This window comes from Corylus avellana, chromosome ca1 (genome assembly GCF_901000735.1).
Source record: "Corylus avellana chromosome ca1, CavTom2PMs-1.0".
Lineage (NCBI taxonomy): Eukaryota > Viridiplantae > Streptophyta > Magnoliopsida > Fagales > Betulaceae > Corylus > Corylus avellana.
The window spans coordinates 16,807,909-16,825,760 of record NC_081541.1 but is presented as its reverse complement, the minus strand read 5'-3'; the positions used below and the strand labels follow the sequence as shown (position 1 = coordinate 16,825,760).

The 17,852-nt window shown below is 39.0% G+C and overlaps 1 protein-coding gene across 2 annotated transcripts; it reads left to right on the top strand.

Annotated features, from left to right (window-relative positions):
• Positions 1-5,795: 5,795 nt before the first annotated feature.
• On the top strand, positions 5,796-17,610 carry LOC132192151 (diphosphomevalonate decarboxylase MVD2, peroxisomal-like). 2 transcript variants are annotated; one of them, XM_059607410.1, is made up of 11 exons: positions 5,822-5,881; positions 5,985-6,228; positions 12,037-12,235; positions 12,558-12,621; positions 12,779-12,842; positions 12,948-13,028; positions 13,184-13,270; positions 13,454-13,611; positions 13,717-13,765; positions 16,793-16,917; positions 16,992-17,610. In XM_059607410.1, exons 2-11 carry the CDS (start codon positions 6,013-6,015, stop codon positions 17,212-17,214), a joined length of 1,266 nt encoding a protein of 421 aa, XP_059463393.1. In that variant the 5' UTR covers positions 5,822-5,881; positions 5,985-6,012; the 3' UTR covers positions 17,215-17,610. The 2 variants fall into 2 exon arrangements, with proteins under 2 accessions (XP_059463384.1, XP_059463393.1); XM_059607401.1 differs by having other exon boundaries at positions 5,796-6,228.
• The last annotated feature ends 242 nt before the right edge of the window (positions 17,611-17,852 follow it).

The following is a 17,852-nucleotide window of genomic DNA, read 5'->3' as shown; positions in this document are numbered from 1 at the left end:
TTGTAGAGGGCCGAGAGAGTCAGCTGTCAGATACAATAGATATGTAGTTGACGGCAAGCTGTTTCGCACTCTTGCATATAATGCAGGAAAGAGAACTCAGAATAGCGGTGTGTGCGGGCCGACCTTTGATGGCAAAATGTACTACGGAAAGTTAATGAAAATACTTAAGATTGAGTACTACGACAGGACTAAATACATTATGTTCAGGTGTGATTGGGTGGACAACACAAGGGATAGGGAATACAAGGTGGGCGAGTATGGCAAAATGCTTGTAAACTTTAAAAACCTTGTCTATATGGGAGAGTTGATTACTGATGAACCGTATGTGTTAACTTCACAAGTTGACTAGGTATTTTACGCCCAAGATGATAGGGACCCAGATTGGGCTTGCGCTGTAAAGAATAAACCTAGAAACGTATATGACGTTGGTCAGGGTGAAGGGCCTCATAATGCATGTGCCAACTAACACGAGTATGAGCCGCTTTTATGGACCAGCAATAATGATCACGATCCACAGGATTACATCGAATAAGTCAGACCCGACTTAGATCCAAACCAAGCATATGTGATTGAATAAAAGTTGAATATATATATAGTTCACATTAATTGACTAGTTTCCTATTATTTCTTGCAACATTTATTGGTAGTTGTTCACTGATTATTACATCAACACAATTAATTAATTTGTGCATTGGGTAAATGGTATACATCTTATTTTTTAATATGTGAACCATTTACATATGGTAGTGCATATTTCATACATTGTATACGTAATTAATTGGATGTGTGCTATTTTTCCCAGGTTGACATGGGTACTAGGAGGAAGACAAGAGCACGGAGGTCCACATCTTCAGTGCAGCAGTCTACGGTGCAAGGGTCTCCAACGTACCACGCTGATGACAGCGAGCAACAAGACGTTGCTATGCTTATAAGGCAATAGGCTAGGTATCGACCCGTACTTCCAAATGATGTGGAAGGGGAGACCCCTCCCTAATCCATACGGTCTGACAGGCCTGACCTAGCAGGGGTATTGGTATGAGCCATCTTCGTACGATACAGATGCTTCTTATCATCCACCTCACCTGCTGATGATAAGCGAGTTAGGGTTGTGTTCTTATGGCCATGTGGAGCACCTCTACAGCCAACCTATTTTCAGGTATGGACGACAGTGAGACACAGGCTCAGGAGGACTTGCTTGGTGGGACAGGTTCAGGAGGACCTACCTAATGACTCACAACCCAAGGACACTGCTCCAGCCATGTTAGGCCCTCACCAGGTCTGGAAGATATGTAAGTATATACGCCCAGAAGGCCAATATATACGTCTTTATTATTTGTACTTAGTATTCAATTCGAAATAACTAACATTAGTAATTATTAATGTGTTAAGTATCAATCCAGATGGAAGCACCTATTTAGAGGTGTTCACCATTAACGACTCGCACAGGTTGCTGGAGGCCCCCGCCGAGAAAAGGATCGTACTCGAGTACAATAATTCGTGGCAGCCTGTAGGATTTAGCGCCATGAGGTTTAGACGAATGACCGATAAGATTATACGGAGCAAAAATTATGTTAGAATACGGGACGACTGGACAAAGGTACCGGAGTGTACGAAGGAGGATATATGAAACGCCTTGATGGTATGTTTTAACTAGATGTTATATGATAGCATGCGTATTTTATTATGTCAAACGCTCCTAATGCATGTATATATACGCTCTAAGTTGTTAATATATATATTTTATTAATTTAGGGTTAAATACATAATACCCCATGGGGTTTACAAACTTTATTTTTACCCCACTGTGGTTTCATTTTTATTACAGGAGGTCTCTGTGGTTTTGATAAATGACTAAGTTAGTCAATCCTTTAGGAATTCCACGTGGACCAATCAGATGCTGACACGTGGCACATACTTAATTTTAATTATTTTTTTTAAAAAAAAATTAAAAAATAAAAAATAAAAATAAAAAGAAAAAAATATTGTCGATGCAGTGGGCTCCGACCACCCCATGGAGCCCATATATAGGGTGGGTCACTCAATGAGCCGCGGGTGGTTTGGGCCAATTCATCTATTCCATGGGGTGTAGTTCCATCGGGACTGTATGCCAATCTCCCTTTGGCCACTCTACCAATTCCTAATTTTTTTTTTTTTTTTTTTTTTTTTGAAATATACATTTTTTTTTTAAAAAAAAAAAAATTAAGTAGGTGCCACATGTCAGCATTTGATTGGTCCACATAGAATTCCTAACGGTCAACTAACTTGGTCAATTATCAAAATCACAGGGACCTCCTGTAATAAAAATGAAACTACAGGGAGGTAAAAATAAAGTTTGTAAACCCTAGGTGATATTATGTATTTAACCCTTTAATTTATCAATTTTTAACTTATGCAGGTGGACTTTTACGTCCCGCCCAAGTGCAACATGGATGCCATAAAGAAGGACGCGTTCTGAGATATGAGCGTCAAGTTGAGGAGTTGGAGGCACCAGTTAAAAGATGATCTTGCCATTCAACCAAATGATACTGTGGACACCGTACTGGCGAGACTGGGGCAAGAAAAGCTTTATGAGTACAACCCCTTCGACTTGGAGATCTTGTTGGATAGATGGTGTGACAAGCAGAACCAGGTAGGTCGTGAGTTATACTATTATTTTGTGTAATTACATTAATTGTAATTGTATTAGTGCTCACATTTTAAAAATGCTAATTGTGTAGGAGTATGATGCACATATGAAGAGATTGCGAGTATTGAACAATACACCCCACTACATTGGGTTGAAGAGCTTCGCCAGGTTGATACATGAAGAGGTATGTGTGTAATTTACTCTATACTTATAGATGTAAACATTTGAATATATATATATATATAAACATTTCTTTATGTTCTATTTTTTCGGAAGACCGTAACTATGGGCACTCCTCCTACACGAGTATAGTCTTACATCAAGACAGACAAGAAGAAGGATGGTAAATATCCGAATGACATAATCAAGGAGAGATGTGTATGCTACTCACCTTTTATATGTTGTTTTGCTTATATATGTGTGTGATAATTTATTTACGATTAATAGTTGTATGACGCACCAATAATTAATGTAACATACAAGAGAGGATGGAGGAGTTTATACTCACTGACCCTGCAACATCGACGAGCATGACAGAGGGGACGGTACGGTGGGCGCCGAACGACGCATTCGCCCAGGCGATTGGAAATAAGTTTGAGTACGCTAGTAGGGTTCAACAGCTTGGACTGAATATTCTACCTGTGCGGAGCAGCTTACACTCATATTATACACTGTCATAGGCACGATCATAGAACCCCGAGCACTCCATGGTCTCATAAGAATTTCTTGACAGAGCACTTGAGGCTGAGATAGCACAACACAAGGCACAAATGGATGCGCTGTTAGCCGCAGAACGGGAGCTGACAGATGCATGGGTAGCTCAACAGGTGGCTGCAAAAGATTTGTAGTTGGCTGAAATAAAGGCTCATATGGCGGTGCAGCTTGTGAAAAAGGAAGCTCAGATGATAGTGAAAATTGCCATGTTTGAGGCCCGTTTTTGCCAGCTCGAGGAAATGATGTGGTCGAGCTCCGCGCCCGAGGTGACACAATACAAGGTACAAGGTAGCGCCAGACAGAGCTTCCCCACCCTTTGGGATTGTGTGATCGTTGGTCGATAGTGGATTAGGTAATGACATTTTTTTAATGGTAAATGTGGTTTTAGAACTATCCCTATATATATGTGTACCTCTAAATTTAGAGTTTGGATATTTTGTAGTGATTATCATTAATGATGTTGCAAATCCTGTTGAATTGGTTTATATCTTGGTTGGTTTGGTGGTGGATGTTGGTTAGAGCTTTGCATTTGAAGTATTTGGCATCGTGAGATGGACCACTATGGTCATTGTAGGATGTGACGTCCATTCGATTTGATCATGAAAATATGTTAGGGGTGTAGATATAAATCTGAATTTGTTGAGCATGATGACCTTTGTTTATATAGTGACGTTGCTCAATGATTAAGACTTGATAAGATTCTATCATATTGTTTCATAATTATTTGTTTTATCATTTGCAGCTAGTGGCTATGGAGAGGATGCTATTGATATCATTGATGACTTGGATTGAGCAAATTGTTGGTTATTTGCACTTGGTGAACATAAGTAATTTTTTTTGATGTAATTGTATTTGTGATAGTTTTCTTGATGTAGTTATATATATAGAATAACAAAGATGGTTATATTGTGTCTTGAAGCTGGTTTTGTTGATAGTATGTTAGATATACATCGAACTTGTATGTTTGTGATCGACGTTGATGGATATGCATTATGTTATTTGCATGGATCAATGGATAGCTCTTTTGTAGTACATATGTAACTTGTATATTAGGTTAAATCCAAAATTCTGGTAGAACTCCGTAAAAATTCAAAAAATATATAGGGGAAGAAAAAAAATAAAATTTAAAAATTACCAATTTTTTTGACGTGTCAAGTTATGACACGTCACAATTTAGTGACATGTCATAACATTTGACACGTCAAAAAATTTCTGACGTGCCAGTCTTGACACATCAATTATTACTGACGTGGTAGTAGTGGCACGTCATAAATGTTTTTGACATGTCAGTACCACCACGTCAATAATTTTTTTGATGTGGCACTATTGCCACGTCAAAAAAAATTCTTGACGTGGTAGTACCGACATGTCAAAAAAGTTTCTCCATAGCCTGGTCTGTCAAAAGACATAAAAAATATAGGCTCCTAGTTCTTCAAAAAGTTCCTAAGTATTATTTCCAGCATGTACACATGAAGTTATTAATTCAATTTAAACTAAGATTGATTAAGAATTTCAATCTTAAAGAAGGAGAGAGGTTGCCATGAATATAGATAATCTTATTTCTTGCCACTTCATTTCCCTCGTTTTTTGATTGCAACCAGACCAGATCAGCTGCTACCTTTGGCTGTGTTTGCTAAGAGGATGGACCGAAACAAGACCTCAATTCTAAATTTTTTTTTTTTTTTTTAAATCAACCCCAATATTTTTATTTTTTTACATCAAATCAATCACTTTTTATTACTATTCAAATAAAAAAATCACTACAAAACAAAATTTTTCACTTTTTTATAGAAAACATTTTTACTTTTTTCTTTCATATCAATCAAATCTGCTACAACACCGCTTTACTCCCTTTTCCCATTCCTTTGCCAAACACAGCCAAATAACATGTGGCTTCACCTGCAAATTGTACATAGGAATCCAAACCTATTGGCTATGTTTGGCAATAGCATGGACTTAGGAAGTAGACCGGTACTGTAGCAAATTTGATTGATGTAAGAGAAAAAAGTAAGAATGTTTTATATAAAAAAGTGAAAAAATTTGTTTTATAGTGATTTTTTTATTTGAATAGTAATAAAAAATGATTTATTTGATATAAAAAGTAAGAATGTTAGGGTTGATTTTGGAAGGAAAAGTGTAAAAAAAATTTTTGGGTTTTGGGTCATGGGCCCTCTTTCCAGCACCTGTGACTTGTGCTACGTACGGATTTCTCCTACACCATATCGAGCAATGATATACATCACACGAGTGTACATGAACAGTCATGCACACCCGTGTGATTTAATTATAAAATATAATTAAAATATTATATTTTAATATTTTAATTAAAAAAAAAAAAATTAAACACGGGGCGTGCATGACTGTTCATGCACGCCCGGATATCATTGCGCACACCACATTACACAACCCACGCCCTTTTTCTCCTGAATTGTGGGGTTCTTTGATCTCTGCCACTGCACCAGCAATTGTACGTTGGATGCCCTTTCTATGCTTGCCATTGGTCTTTAAAATTCAGACATCGGCCGGTGGCCCACTCCTTTGGTTCTTCCACCTCTCGTTAACTCTCCCACTCTCTCATTGCTGTCGGATTCTTTTTCTTTCTTTTTTATTTTCTTTATTATTATTTTTTTTTCCGGGAAAGAAGAACAAACAGTTTCGAGAAATTTGGGGGAATGGCGGGTGACTGTGGAAAATGGGTGGTGATGGTGACGGCGCAGACGCCGATGAACATGTCGGTGATAAAGTACTGGGGGAAGAGGGACGAGACACTAATCCTGCCTGTCAACGATAGCATCAGCATCACGCTTGATCCGGATCACCTCTGCACCACAACCACTGTCGCCGTCAGCCCCAACTTTGACCGGGACCGCATGTGGCTCAACGGCAAGGTAAGGGGACTCAACTGTGTTTGGCTGGTGAGAAAATGGAGTGGAAGAAGAAAAGAGGAAAGTGATTTGTGTTGTCTGTTTGATGTTATGGATAACATTTTGTTTCTTTGAAATATCATACGACAGGTTGTTATGGATAACAAAAACGGATGTGTTTGTTTGCTGAGGAAGTGTGAGGGAGGCAACGAGATTTAATATGTAATATGTTTGAATTATTTCGTTTCTGTTAATTAGGGTCTCGGTTAAATTTGGGTTCAGTGGATTAGGCTTGATGTTATTGAACTAGCTTGAAAGAAGTTTTTGCTTCGGCTTCACGGAAAGGTGGATGGTGTTTCTCAGTATTGTCTTTATTATCTAATTGCTGCAATAAAGTTTTGGAAAAGGAAAGAAATTAATTTTTATTTTATTTTATTGTTGGATGATTATTCATGAAGGACCAAACAAAAGCAGATTATTATTATTATTTTTAGCTAGAATTATTATTATTTTCTTGAAAGAGCTAAACTGATCATAAATTCATAATAATACTAGTCGTAGAACTAGAATTTTAAGTTTTGGGGCGCATAACAAAGGAGAAAACTTTTTGGGGCTAAAAAGTTAATTTTAGTGGGTCTAAATATAAGAGTCTTTATACTTTTGAAGGACATTTTATTTATTTTTTATTTTTTTTGGAGGGGGGTGTGGGAGGGCAGTAGCTTGTGTGTAGGTCCTCCCCTGCTAGTGATATTTATCTTCTATGAAGAATGGATAATGGATTTATGCTTGGGTTGGTTGTTGAGGGTATTTAGGAGTAAACAAAGAAACTCTAATCTTAATCTATTAACTTGTCACTGAATTGATATTGTGAGAAAGGAAATAAAGAGATAAATGAAAAAGGTAATGGCAAGGCTTTGATATCCACCACTAATTATATTTAGATAATATGTCAATATGTCAATGTTTTGATCATGTTATGTATATCTAGTATTTGTCAACCTAAGGGCATGGGTGTATACTCCTTAAGCTATTGATTTCTCTAAGCAACGAGTTAGGCATGGGTGTATACTCTAACTTTTTTTTTTTTTTTTTTTTTCTTCTTTCTAAAGGATTTAGCATGGGTGTATACTAAGTTGTTCTTTAGGAAAGCATATATTCTGTAGAAATCGACAAATACATAAGGCCTAGGGCATTGGTGTATACTCCTAGTTCCCCATGTTGATTAACCCAAGAACCAGTGTAGATTACTTTTGTTACTTATGTTAAACCCAGGACTCGGTCATTCAAATTGATTTAACTAACTAGTCCATACCACGTGCATATAATGGCCAGCCACATACATATGAGGAATTCATGAAAACAGGAATTAATCAAGTTAAATATCACAACATGATCATCACAAAGATGCCAATATTGAAATATTAAATAAGCATAATTAGGGCTTCAATCTAGCCCTCCTTAAGAGTTAGTTATACATATAAAAATAAAATAAAAGGAAAAGGATAAGAAAGAATCGAAAACCACTCCTAGAAGTAGCCTCCAATTCCTCTCACCAAAGTTGTCTCCTTCCAATTGTGCATTGAATTGTGAGGCTTAGAAGTCTATTTATAGGGCTTAGGAGAGTCCTAAAAGCCCTAGAAATCCTAGGAAATTATGAGATTTAAGTCCTAGTCCAATTAGGATAAATAAAACCCAAGTCCAAATCAGAATAGGATTCGTCCAGAATTGCGTTCCTATTTACAGGGTGATTTTGGCTTTGCAGTGCTCCGAATTAGGAAAATACTATTCACAATGATTTGTATAATTTTGAGTTAGCTTTTCAATGCCGCTTGAATCACCTCAATCGGATATTTGACCTGAAAGTTATGGTCAAAATATCGAGACGTATGCAGAATCCAATTTTGAATCCAATCTGATTTTGACTCCAATTTGAGAAATTTCAATTTAATCCTTTCCTTTATGATTAAACTTAACCATGATTGGTTAAGCTCAACCATATCTTCTAGGTCTTCCCAATTTGCCCTTTAAGCTTGGAACTTTTCTAGAAACGCTTTCTTTTCTTCCAAAAACCTATAAAACAAAGAAAATACAAAAATGAAGTAAAATGGCATAAATTAACCAAACTAAAGGATTAACACATGTAAGTTAAGGGCTTAAAATATGAATATTTTAGCACTTAACAATACCCTTGGCAGAAATGTCTCACTCGCCCGTCAAACTATCTTGGGAAACCAGCTCCACTAAGGCTTGAAACGGATTCCCTAGCAGTTGTCCACCAAACCAAGACAGAGGCTTCCCCACAGTCCATTCAACATTTTGGGCCTTCACCAGGGAATAACTCGAGGAGGCCTTGGACCCGAAAGCAACCGCGGCCTTGGTAGCCGATGTCGGAGCCCGAGACGGAGCCTCGGGTACTCGAGCCAGAGCCCGAGACCTCTCATCGGCTATTGGAGATAAGACCTGAGGCCTTTCTCCTTCTTCCCCTACCTTGGCACGCGGCCTATTCTCTTCCAGCTCCATCCCCACTGAGCTATCTGAAAATGGATCTATTAAGAGGTGCTGAATGTTGGGACCAGAATGGACCGATGATACCGACTCCACGGGGATAGCAGTGGTTGGAGCAGCACTGGGAGCTTCCAAGGGAGTTGCCGCCAAGGGGGTTGCAGCAATGGGATGGTTTGTGAGGATATTCTCGTAGGCCATTATTGGAGCCATGTCGGGCTCAGGGTTAACCCTCCTCCGAGCAGCCAGGAGGTTAGCAAAGAGAAATTTCCCCTTCTCGACCTCAACAATAGGGCCCTTGCCCTTCACTAGTCTCCTTTTCTTCAAATGAGGAGCTTCAAGCTCCTCGGGCTCATTAACCAATTGCAGAACCTTCTTTACTCGAGACTCATCTACTTTTTTCTTGCCTTTGTCAAGCACAGGCTTTCGGGGGGTAGCGCCTCGAGTATTGGCCGCCGGAGGGCCCAAATCAACAACCGCTTGAGCCGGTCTCTTCCATGATCGACCAGCACCATCTCTGTTGCCATATAAACAACTATTTAACCTAGCCATCGTAACCAACTTCTTGTAGGTCACAATAGATTCATGCTTCTGGGCCTAGGCTAGAACCGTGTTAACTCGAACCATTTTGTCCTCCAACAGGCAGAGATCCTTGTGGAGACCCAAATGGGGGGTAGTTGTTTCCCGAGGCACTATTGGCCCCTCCACCTTCTCTCCAGGAGCAAATTCCCGTTGCCTTAGCGCAAAGAAGTACTTATTCTTCCATCCGTGGTTACTCGTGTAGGTTTTATCCATGAAAATAAACTTCCCCCGTCTCGTTTGGAAGTTATACAGCCCATCACTGTTGGGGTTCTTCTGGAGCCGGTGCATCCAGAGAAATTCTAAAACGGTGAGGTTTTGTCCTTCTCTGAGAGCCATGGGCCAAACGACCACACAGGCAAAAAAATCCTCCAGGTGTTATGAACCAATTGATGAGGAGCCACGTTCAGACTACCGAGAAGCTCACGTAATACCTTTGGGAAAGGCAGCTTCAGGCCTGCACAGAACATCTCTTCATATAGGCAGACCTTATGACTTACGCCGTCCACTATGGCGCCCTTCCACTCATCATCAAAATGGAGCTTCACCGTTTTGGGGATGTAGCAGTCCAGGATGATTCTACGCTCATCCTCCTTGGTCAGATCGGGCTTCCATAAGGCTGGGTAGGTTTTGCCCAAACCACCGTCTGATCTAGATCCCTCTTCACGAGACATAGTTGGGTTTTGCAGAAAATAGAGCAGGAACAGAAGTGCAAGAACGGAAGAACTTTTGCAAAAGACTTGGTGTGAATAGAAGAAATAGAAGAAGTAAAGTTTATAAAGCTTAAGAAGGATAAATGAGAGGTCTGAAACGAGAAAAGATAAGAAGGAAAAGCTCCAAAGGGCGCCTCGAGAAACGTGTGCAATAAATACGGTGATAAAAGCGCGCCTCTGTAAATCTCGCGTGAGAGCTGACAACCGACAACCAAAAGGACATCCATCTCGGCACTGACACATGGGACAACCGATGCACCCTCGGTTATGTCAATCGTCTTGGCAAAAATTGGTGTCAAATTTCCTGCCAAAATTTGAAATTCAAATTTTCAGCCTTGGAAGTCTCAGATTTTTACTTAAGTATAATATCAAAATGCCGATCCATTCATGAACAAAAAATTTCCATAATCTTCCAGACCAGGAAATTGGGGGGTAACTGTTGGGCCATGGATCAGCTCCTAAATCCCAACGGGTCCCAAACCTGACCTAAGTAAGACGGAATACCCGACAAGGCCTCAGACAAGCTTTCCACGGGGAGGTTTTGTAAACCGAGGAGGCCTCGGACAAAAGACTGAGACTACTCCTCAGTAAGTGTCAAATGCCGAACCTAGGACTCAACTTCTTAGGAACAAGACAGTCAAGAGCCAAGGGTAGATCAGTCATTTCACAACTAAGAATATGCTGGCATTCAAACTAACACAAGTGATCATTATCTCACATTCGAAAAAGATCTCTACAACACAGATGACTGTCCACATACAAACTGCCCCTACATAAACGGGATAAACAGCTATTTAAATTCAAAAGGTTATCTCATTCAAATGGAAACCTTATCAATTGTCCCAAGATTCCTACCCTTATCAAATAACTGGGAAACATATATCTAGGGATAGGAATCCTGAGACGTGCAGGAAGCAAACTCTGCTTCATGCCTATAAATATAAGTCTCGATTTCAATCAAAGGGAAGCGCAATTCTAGCTCTGAAAACTTTGGTTCCTTAGACATTCTTTCCTCACACTCTAACTTAGGCATTGGAGCTCCCCCGCCGGGACACCACCGGGGGGTCTAACCCTGTTTGTTCTTTGTGTGTGTAGCCTGAAGCATCCGCGAAGTTGTTGGCACCTCCTCCAGGCGTGCCACGTCATCATCTCGGAAAACTATGTATTAACACGTATCAAGTGCCATGCACCAAACCGGTTAACACAAATTTGTCAACCCATTTCATGAGGTTAGATCTGGTTGATCCGTATTGGGTTCAAATCGGCCTATTCATAAACTATTCAACTGGATTCTAGCCCGGGTCACTTCTTTTCTGGTCAGGCTAACTTAGTCCACGGTCACAGGTTTCAGCCGATTTCTGCCCATTACACCAGCCCACCATCATGCTCAAACCATCTCAGTCGTGCAAGCTAGCCAGGTTAGCTCATACATGGGTCGAACCTTTTCAAACTCAGCCAACCCATACCTGGCTCGGTCAATCGATGCCTGGTCTAGTAGGTTCGAGGCCAATAGGCTTAACTTCTATCCAATCCAGTCAGGTCCAATCAGTGTAGTCCAGCTGCCACTACAAAGCTACCTCTGCCTATGGCTTCTTTCTGCCGCCTGCCGTCGTACTTTGGCCAGCCGACCACCTCTCCACCCAACTTTTCCGGCTGACTTTTTGGCAAAGTTTTCAAGTTTATTTATTTTCTTACGCATTCTAGTGTTTAGTCTAGGGTTTCTTGCCCATTGCTTATTCTCTCTGGTCTCTATTAATAGAGAGCTATGTAACATGGTTTAATACAATTCCACATACAAGATGTAGTCCAATACGTCTTTCCGCTTTCGCTATTCTTCTCTATTTCTTCAATATATCTCTTCAATATGTTTAACCGAACACAACTTGAAATGTGAAGCCAAAACCATTTGTATTTTTTCAGCAGCAGAATGGAGGGGATTAGCTTTTACTACTATTATTATTTGTTTTTTCAATTACTGTGATCCTTCTCTTGTTTCTAAATAATTCATTGCGATTTTTATTTTTGCTGGTTAGTGCAGGAAATTTCCCTTTCTGGAGGCAGGTACCGAAATTATCTTAGGGAAATTCGCAGTCGTGCCACTGATGTTGATGACGATGAAAATGGCATCAAAATTGCAGAGAAGGATTGGGAAAAGTTGCATTTACATATTGCTTCATACAACAATTTCCCTACTGCTGCTGGGTTGGCCTCTTCAGCGGCTGGGTTTGCTTGTCTTGGTAAACAATCTATTTGCCCAATTTTTTTTTTTTGTCATATTTGTGTTCTTTTCTTGTAATATATTAGACGATCAGGCCCCTATCTTTGAACACTCATCCGTCTCATCCCTGCAATTTTATGAATGATAATTCAGTTGGCTTTCACTTTCTTTTGAAATTAATGATATCAGAAGGTTTTGATCTGCTTCTTTATTGGTTTTGGCTTAGTAACAATATGCATTAAGATATCTTGAATGTGCCCTTTTGTGGATCAATCTATTAATTGCATCTCCAGCTGAAACCAATTCCTGGGTGTATATGTAATTATTGTTATTATTTGCAGTTTTTGCCCTCGCAAAGCTAATGAATTTGAAAGAAGATCGAAGCAAGCTTTCTACTATTGCGAGGTATCCCTTTCTTTGTTGATTTATATTGAATTTCAAGGGTTCTAGTTGCTAGTTGCTTGGATCGAATGTCTAGTTCTTTTATATAGCCATCCAAGGATGATTGTGCCATTGGCAATGACTTTTCTTTTCTGTTTTTTCTTTTTCTGAATTCATAAAGGCAAGGTTCAGGCAGTGCTTGTCGCAGCCTGCATGGGGGATTTGTCAAGTGGATCATGGGAAAAGTAAGTTTATTCTCTCATGTTCATCAATAAAGCTTTGCATTTTTTATTTTTTATGCATTTCGTTCTGATTTATTTATTTATTGTTAATGTTGATATGTTAATTAGGATGAGGATGGAAAAGACAGTCTTGCAGTTCAACTTGCAGATGAAAAGCACTGGGATGATCTTGTTATTATTATTGCTGTGGTATGTCTCTCTTCCATTTTACATTCTGTTGTGCGAATCATTTTTCTGGTGAATTTGAGCAATAGACACACTATGTTGTGTGAATGATTTATTGCTCCTACTATCCTCCATTGTTTTCGTTATTTCAATCTTTATTTCTTAATTTTTTATTTTAGGTAAGTTCAAGGCAGAAGGAAACAAGTAGCAGCACTGGAATGCGTGAAACAGTCGAAACTAGTTTGCTTTTAAAACATAGAGCAAAGGTACTACTTTTTATTTATCCTTTCCCCTCTTTCAAAAGATGACCGTTGTTTTTAGCAACAGAACATTTGTGGGTTTTACATGGTCCTTTCAAGGCTCTGCTTTCTCTATTTGACTTTCTCAGATTCTTTAAAATTGTATTCTGCTTTTGGGATTTGTTCTTTTCATTTTTTGGAATGAAACAGGAAGTAGTACCAAAACGCATTCCACAAATGGAAGAAGCCATAAAAAATCATGATTTTGCATCTTTTGCTCAATTGACGTGTGCTGAAAGTAACCAGTTTCATGCTGTTTGCCTGGACACATCTCCCCCAATTTTCTACATGAATGATACATCCCGTAGGCGAGTTCTGCGCTAGTTTTTTGGTTCTACAACATCATTTTTTTTTCCCTTGAGCTGCGGCATTAAAGTGTTGAATATAAAATCGAAGAAACGACTATTTTTCAGGATAATCAGCGTCGTTGAAAACTGGAATCGCTATGAAGGAACGCCTCAGGTTTGATTTTCTTTCTCTCCTATTTCTTTTCTGGAAAATCTTCATGACTTGTATCTAGTAACAGATTAGACCAAGGTGCCTGTAAGGCTGCAATGTTGCATATTTCTTTATGAATGGTAATTATTTAGTATTTGATAATAAGTAATTTTTCATAAACAAGAAAAAGAAAAAAACTTGAACCAAAAAAAAAGAAAAAAATTCTTTAAATGAAGAAAGTTTCTTTACAATTGAATCTTTCAGGATGTTAAATATATTGTGAATATATTGAAGCGGAAGCATGAGAGAGAGCAGAAAGAAACAACGGACTACATTGTATTGATGTATTGATATTGATATTACAGAGGCCTTTATTTATAGAGAGGCTATGAGTGATAGGCAAGTAACTTAGTAGATTAAGGAAAGGTAAACTTAGTAGATAACCCTAACATAATATTTTTAACACCCACCTTCAAACTCAAGGTGTAAGTTTGAGTTTGGGTAAAAGAAAGGGAAAGAAAGAGTTGAATTCACTGAAAAAGCTGCTTGTACCGAAAGAGTTGCCAGAGTGACACCGTAAAAGTTGCTAGTGCAATTGAATTAAGTTATGCATTTGGACTAGGAACCATATACTAGTAATGGACTTGGACCGTCTCGCCTGGTCAGCTAAGCTAAGTAGGGCCGTTTCGCCTGGTCGGCTAAGCTAAGTAGGGCTGTCTTGCTTGGTTGGCTAAGCTGAGTTGAGAGAAGAGGGTCTGTTGAAGGGGCAAATATGCATGAAATCCTTGGACCGTTGAAAGGTCTAACCCAAAAATTCTGACTAGTAATGGATCGATAGCCTCGGAGAGGCGGCAGTGACCGGCTATGGCGACATTTGACAAGGCATAAATGGGCTGGTTGAAAGGGGCTTGTTTGGCCCGAAAACCCGTGGACCAGATAGAAATTGGTCTGACCCAAGAGTGTCTACCGCAAGAAGAATGAAACGGATTGAACTGCGCAGAAAAAAGTTGTAGAACTGAATTGAACAATGAATGAACCGACTTGAACCGCATAAAACAAATGCCTAAATTTGGAGAAGAATCTTGTTTTTTGCTATATAGATATGCCAAAAGCAAAAATTGACCATAAATTTGAAATCATGACGAAAAATTAAGTGGGAAACTCCTAGTCAACTTTGAGAGTTGTCAAAGTGAACGGTCAACGGTCAACTCTACAGAAGTCAAAACCAAAACTCAACCAAACAAGGAGATGACGTGGCAACGACTCCACGTGTGACTAAGGCTGACTTGTCATAGTGAGATGACGTGACATGCGCTGATTGACGTGGCCTTAGGGCTAACGTGGCGCGATGAAAGGTTGACACATGGTTGGCAGCAAGAGGGGAAGTCTTCTGGCCCGTGTACTACACGGCGCTATGCCGCGTGAAGCCCATGTGCAAAAACTTGGGACGGTACGTGGAGGTGTGTCGGAGATCATTCGGCAGTGTTCTTGATGAATTTTGGATGGCCGGCAGTGGATTTGTTCAACGGGAGCCTGAGTGAAGCGAATGGACCAACTAGGCAGCGCGTGGACAGAACGGCACCAACTTATGGCAGCGCATGTGGGCGCGTGACCATGTTGTTGGCAGAGCTCACGACGAATCTAGACTTGTTTGGCCTTGATCTGTCGATTGGCGCTATCGCCAATGTCATCAGTGCTCTAAGGCGTGGCTCCTGGCACTTGGAATGATGCAGCAGTGCATGACAGAACCTTCGAGGAGCATGTGGCGGTGCATGAGTGAGCCATTGGCAGCAAATCTTCTTCAGATCGGTAAACCCGTGCTTCACAAGCTAGAATCTGGGATTAATTTTCCCAGATGAGGCTGTGATAAAGGCGTGGAAGATATTTTGAGCAGATGACCGCTTGGCAGAGCGCGGACGACCAGAAAAGGGAGTTCGCCGGAGGGAGCGCGGGAAAACATTAAAGACATTTATTGGAGGCTACGGAAAATGGCTCTGATACCATGTTAAATATATTGTGAATATATTGGAGTGGAAGCATGAGGGAGAGGAGAGAGAGAGACAACAGAAAGAAACAATGGACTACATTGTATTGATGTATTGATATTGATATTACAAATGCCTCTATTTATAGAGAGGTTATGAGTGATAGACAAGTAACCTAGTAAACTAAGGAAAGGTAAACCTAGTAGACATAGAATACTTAATAAAGTAAATAACCCTAACATAATATTCTTAACACATAATGCATGATTTTATACGTAATTTTTTTTTTTTCACTTTATAAAGGAGTCATAAAACCCTCTCATTTGCAACACACAATTCGGTTTTTAGCTTCACAAGCATTTGGTGTATTGTTGAAACAAAAAGAAACACTAGAAAGAAGGGTAAAAAAAAAAAAAAAAAAAAAAATTGTACGAACGGAAACGGAAGCTTAAAAGAAATTCATATTTTTTATGTATGTTTAATTGTAAAATAGAATTGCCTATTTATAGTTGAATAAGACCCTAAACGAAAGGAAATACAATAATTACAAAATCACATAAAATCAGCATATTTACAATAATAAATACCGTAGCAAATATTGTCATAATATGTGAAGAATATTTCTGTAATATATTGAGAATATTACGAGAATATTTTATCATATAAATATTACGGAAATATAATATTCTAATAAGCTTGGTTAGTGTTAAATTGCTCCCTAGCGTTACTGTTCTTCATTTTATCCCATAATCCTAAAGAATATCAGTCAGACCATGCATATTGTTCCTTGATTTAAGACTTTGTATGTATATATATATATATATATATATATATATATATGATCCAACCACTCATTTGGAGCTGTTCCTTGTATTTGTCGTCGTCTCTTTCAAAAGATGACCATTATTTTAAATCCAACCACCTGGGGTTGGATCGATTGAGGCGTCTGATCCTGTTAATGTCAGTAATCAATCACATTGGTTTTTTTTTTATTTTGCTTATGCCTAGCCCTTTCTGTCTTGTCGTTAACTATTTTGAATATGTGATTAAGTCAAACGATTGACAGGTGGCATATACTTTTGATGCGGGACCAAATGCTGTACTGTTTGCCCGTAATAGAAAGACTGCTATCCTTTTGCTTCAGAGGCTGCTCTTCTACTTCCCTCCAGATTCATTTTTTGGTTTGAACAGGTATATAATTACTACTGCCATACATATAACACTCTGTGAAATATCAATGAATTGTTTCTTTTGCTTATTCACAGTTACATCGTTGGTGATAAGTCAATTCTAAAAGATGCTGGGATTGAGGGGATAAAGGATGTGGAAGGTTTGCCACCGCCCCCAGAAATGAAGGATAGCATTCCTTCCCAGAAATACAAGGGGGATGTTAGTTATTTCATCTGCACCAGACCTGGCAGAGGCCCAGTTTTGCTTTCTGATAAGACTCAGGCTCTTCTCAATCCCCAAACCGGGCTGCCTAAGTAAGTTTTGATTGATTGTTTGTTTTCTTGAGCTTATCTTAATTCCTTGTCTCTATGAGCCTTGGTGGAGTATTTCAATCAGACATCTTCTACAATGTGCCTGTGCTCATTGTAAAATGACTGTCTGAAAGCATTTGCTAGCTGCTTGTGTTGCTTATGCCATGTAATTGTAATTTAGTTTTTCTCCTGGATAATTTAATAGGGTTTGTGTTTGGTACTTGAAAAACTATCAGAATATCATACTTGTGATCTTTTGAAAATATTATCCAGTTATGTTGACTGGGCCACTTCCAATTCTTAAGTTTTAGCATTGCTTGAACTTGATCGGTGTTTGTAGTTTGTGATATGAAGGGACAATGCACCCATGATGATCTTGATGCTACACATCCAGAAGATTGGCGTGACAAAATAAGATTGTTTTTGTTTAATTATCTGAATTGGGTCTTTTTTTTTTGTTTTGTTTTGTTTTTGTTTCTTTTTTAATGGATGACTTGGTACATAATGATGTGGCATAACATTAGGTGTTCATATAGACACTGGCATGTCAAATGACACGCATGTAGCAAATGATAAATCATTAATTTTGATGATAAAATAATAGAGGAACCTATTTAAGACTTGGGTAAATAAAGACATTATTCT

Coding starts and splice junctions, on each gene's coding strand:
- LOC132192151 (XM_059607401.1), top strand. CDS start 6,013: ATGGCGGGTGACTGTGGAAAATGGGTGGTGATGGTGACGGCGCAGACG. Junction 6,229..12,036: donor GCATGTGGCTCAACGGCAAG/GTAAGGGGACTC, acceptor TGGTTAGTGCAG/GAAATTTCCCTTTCTGGAGG. Junction 12,236..12,557: donor GGCTGGGTTTGCTTGTCTTG/GTAAACAATCTA, acceptor TATTATTTGCAG/TTTTTGCCCTCGCAAAGCTA.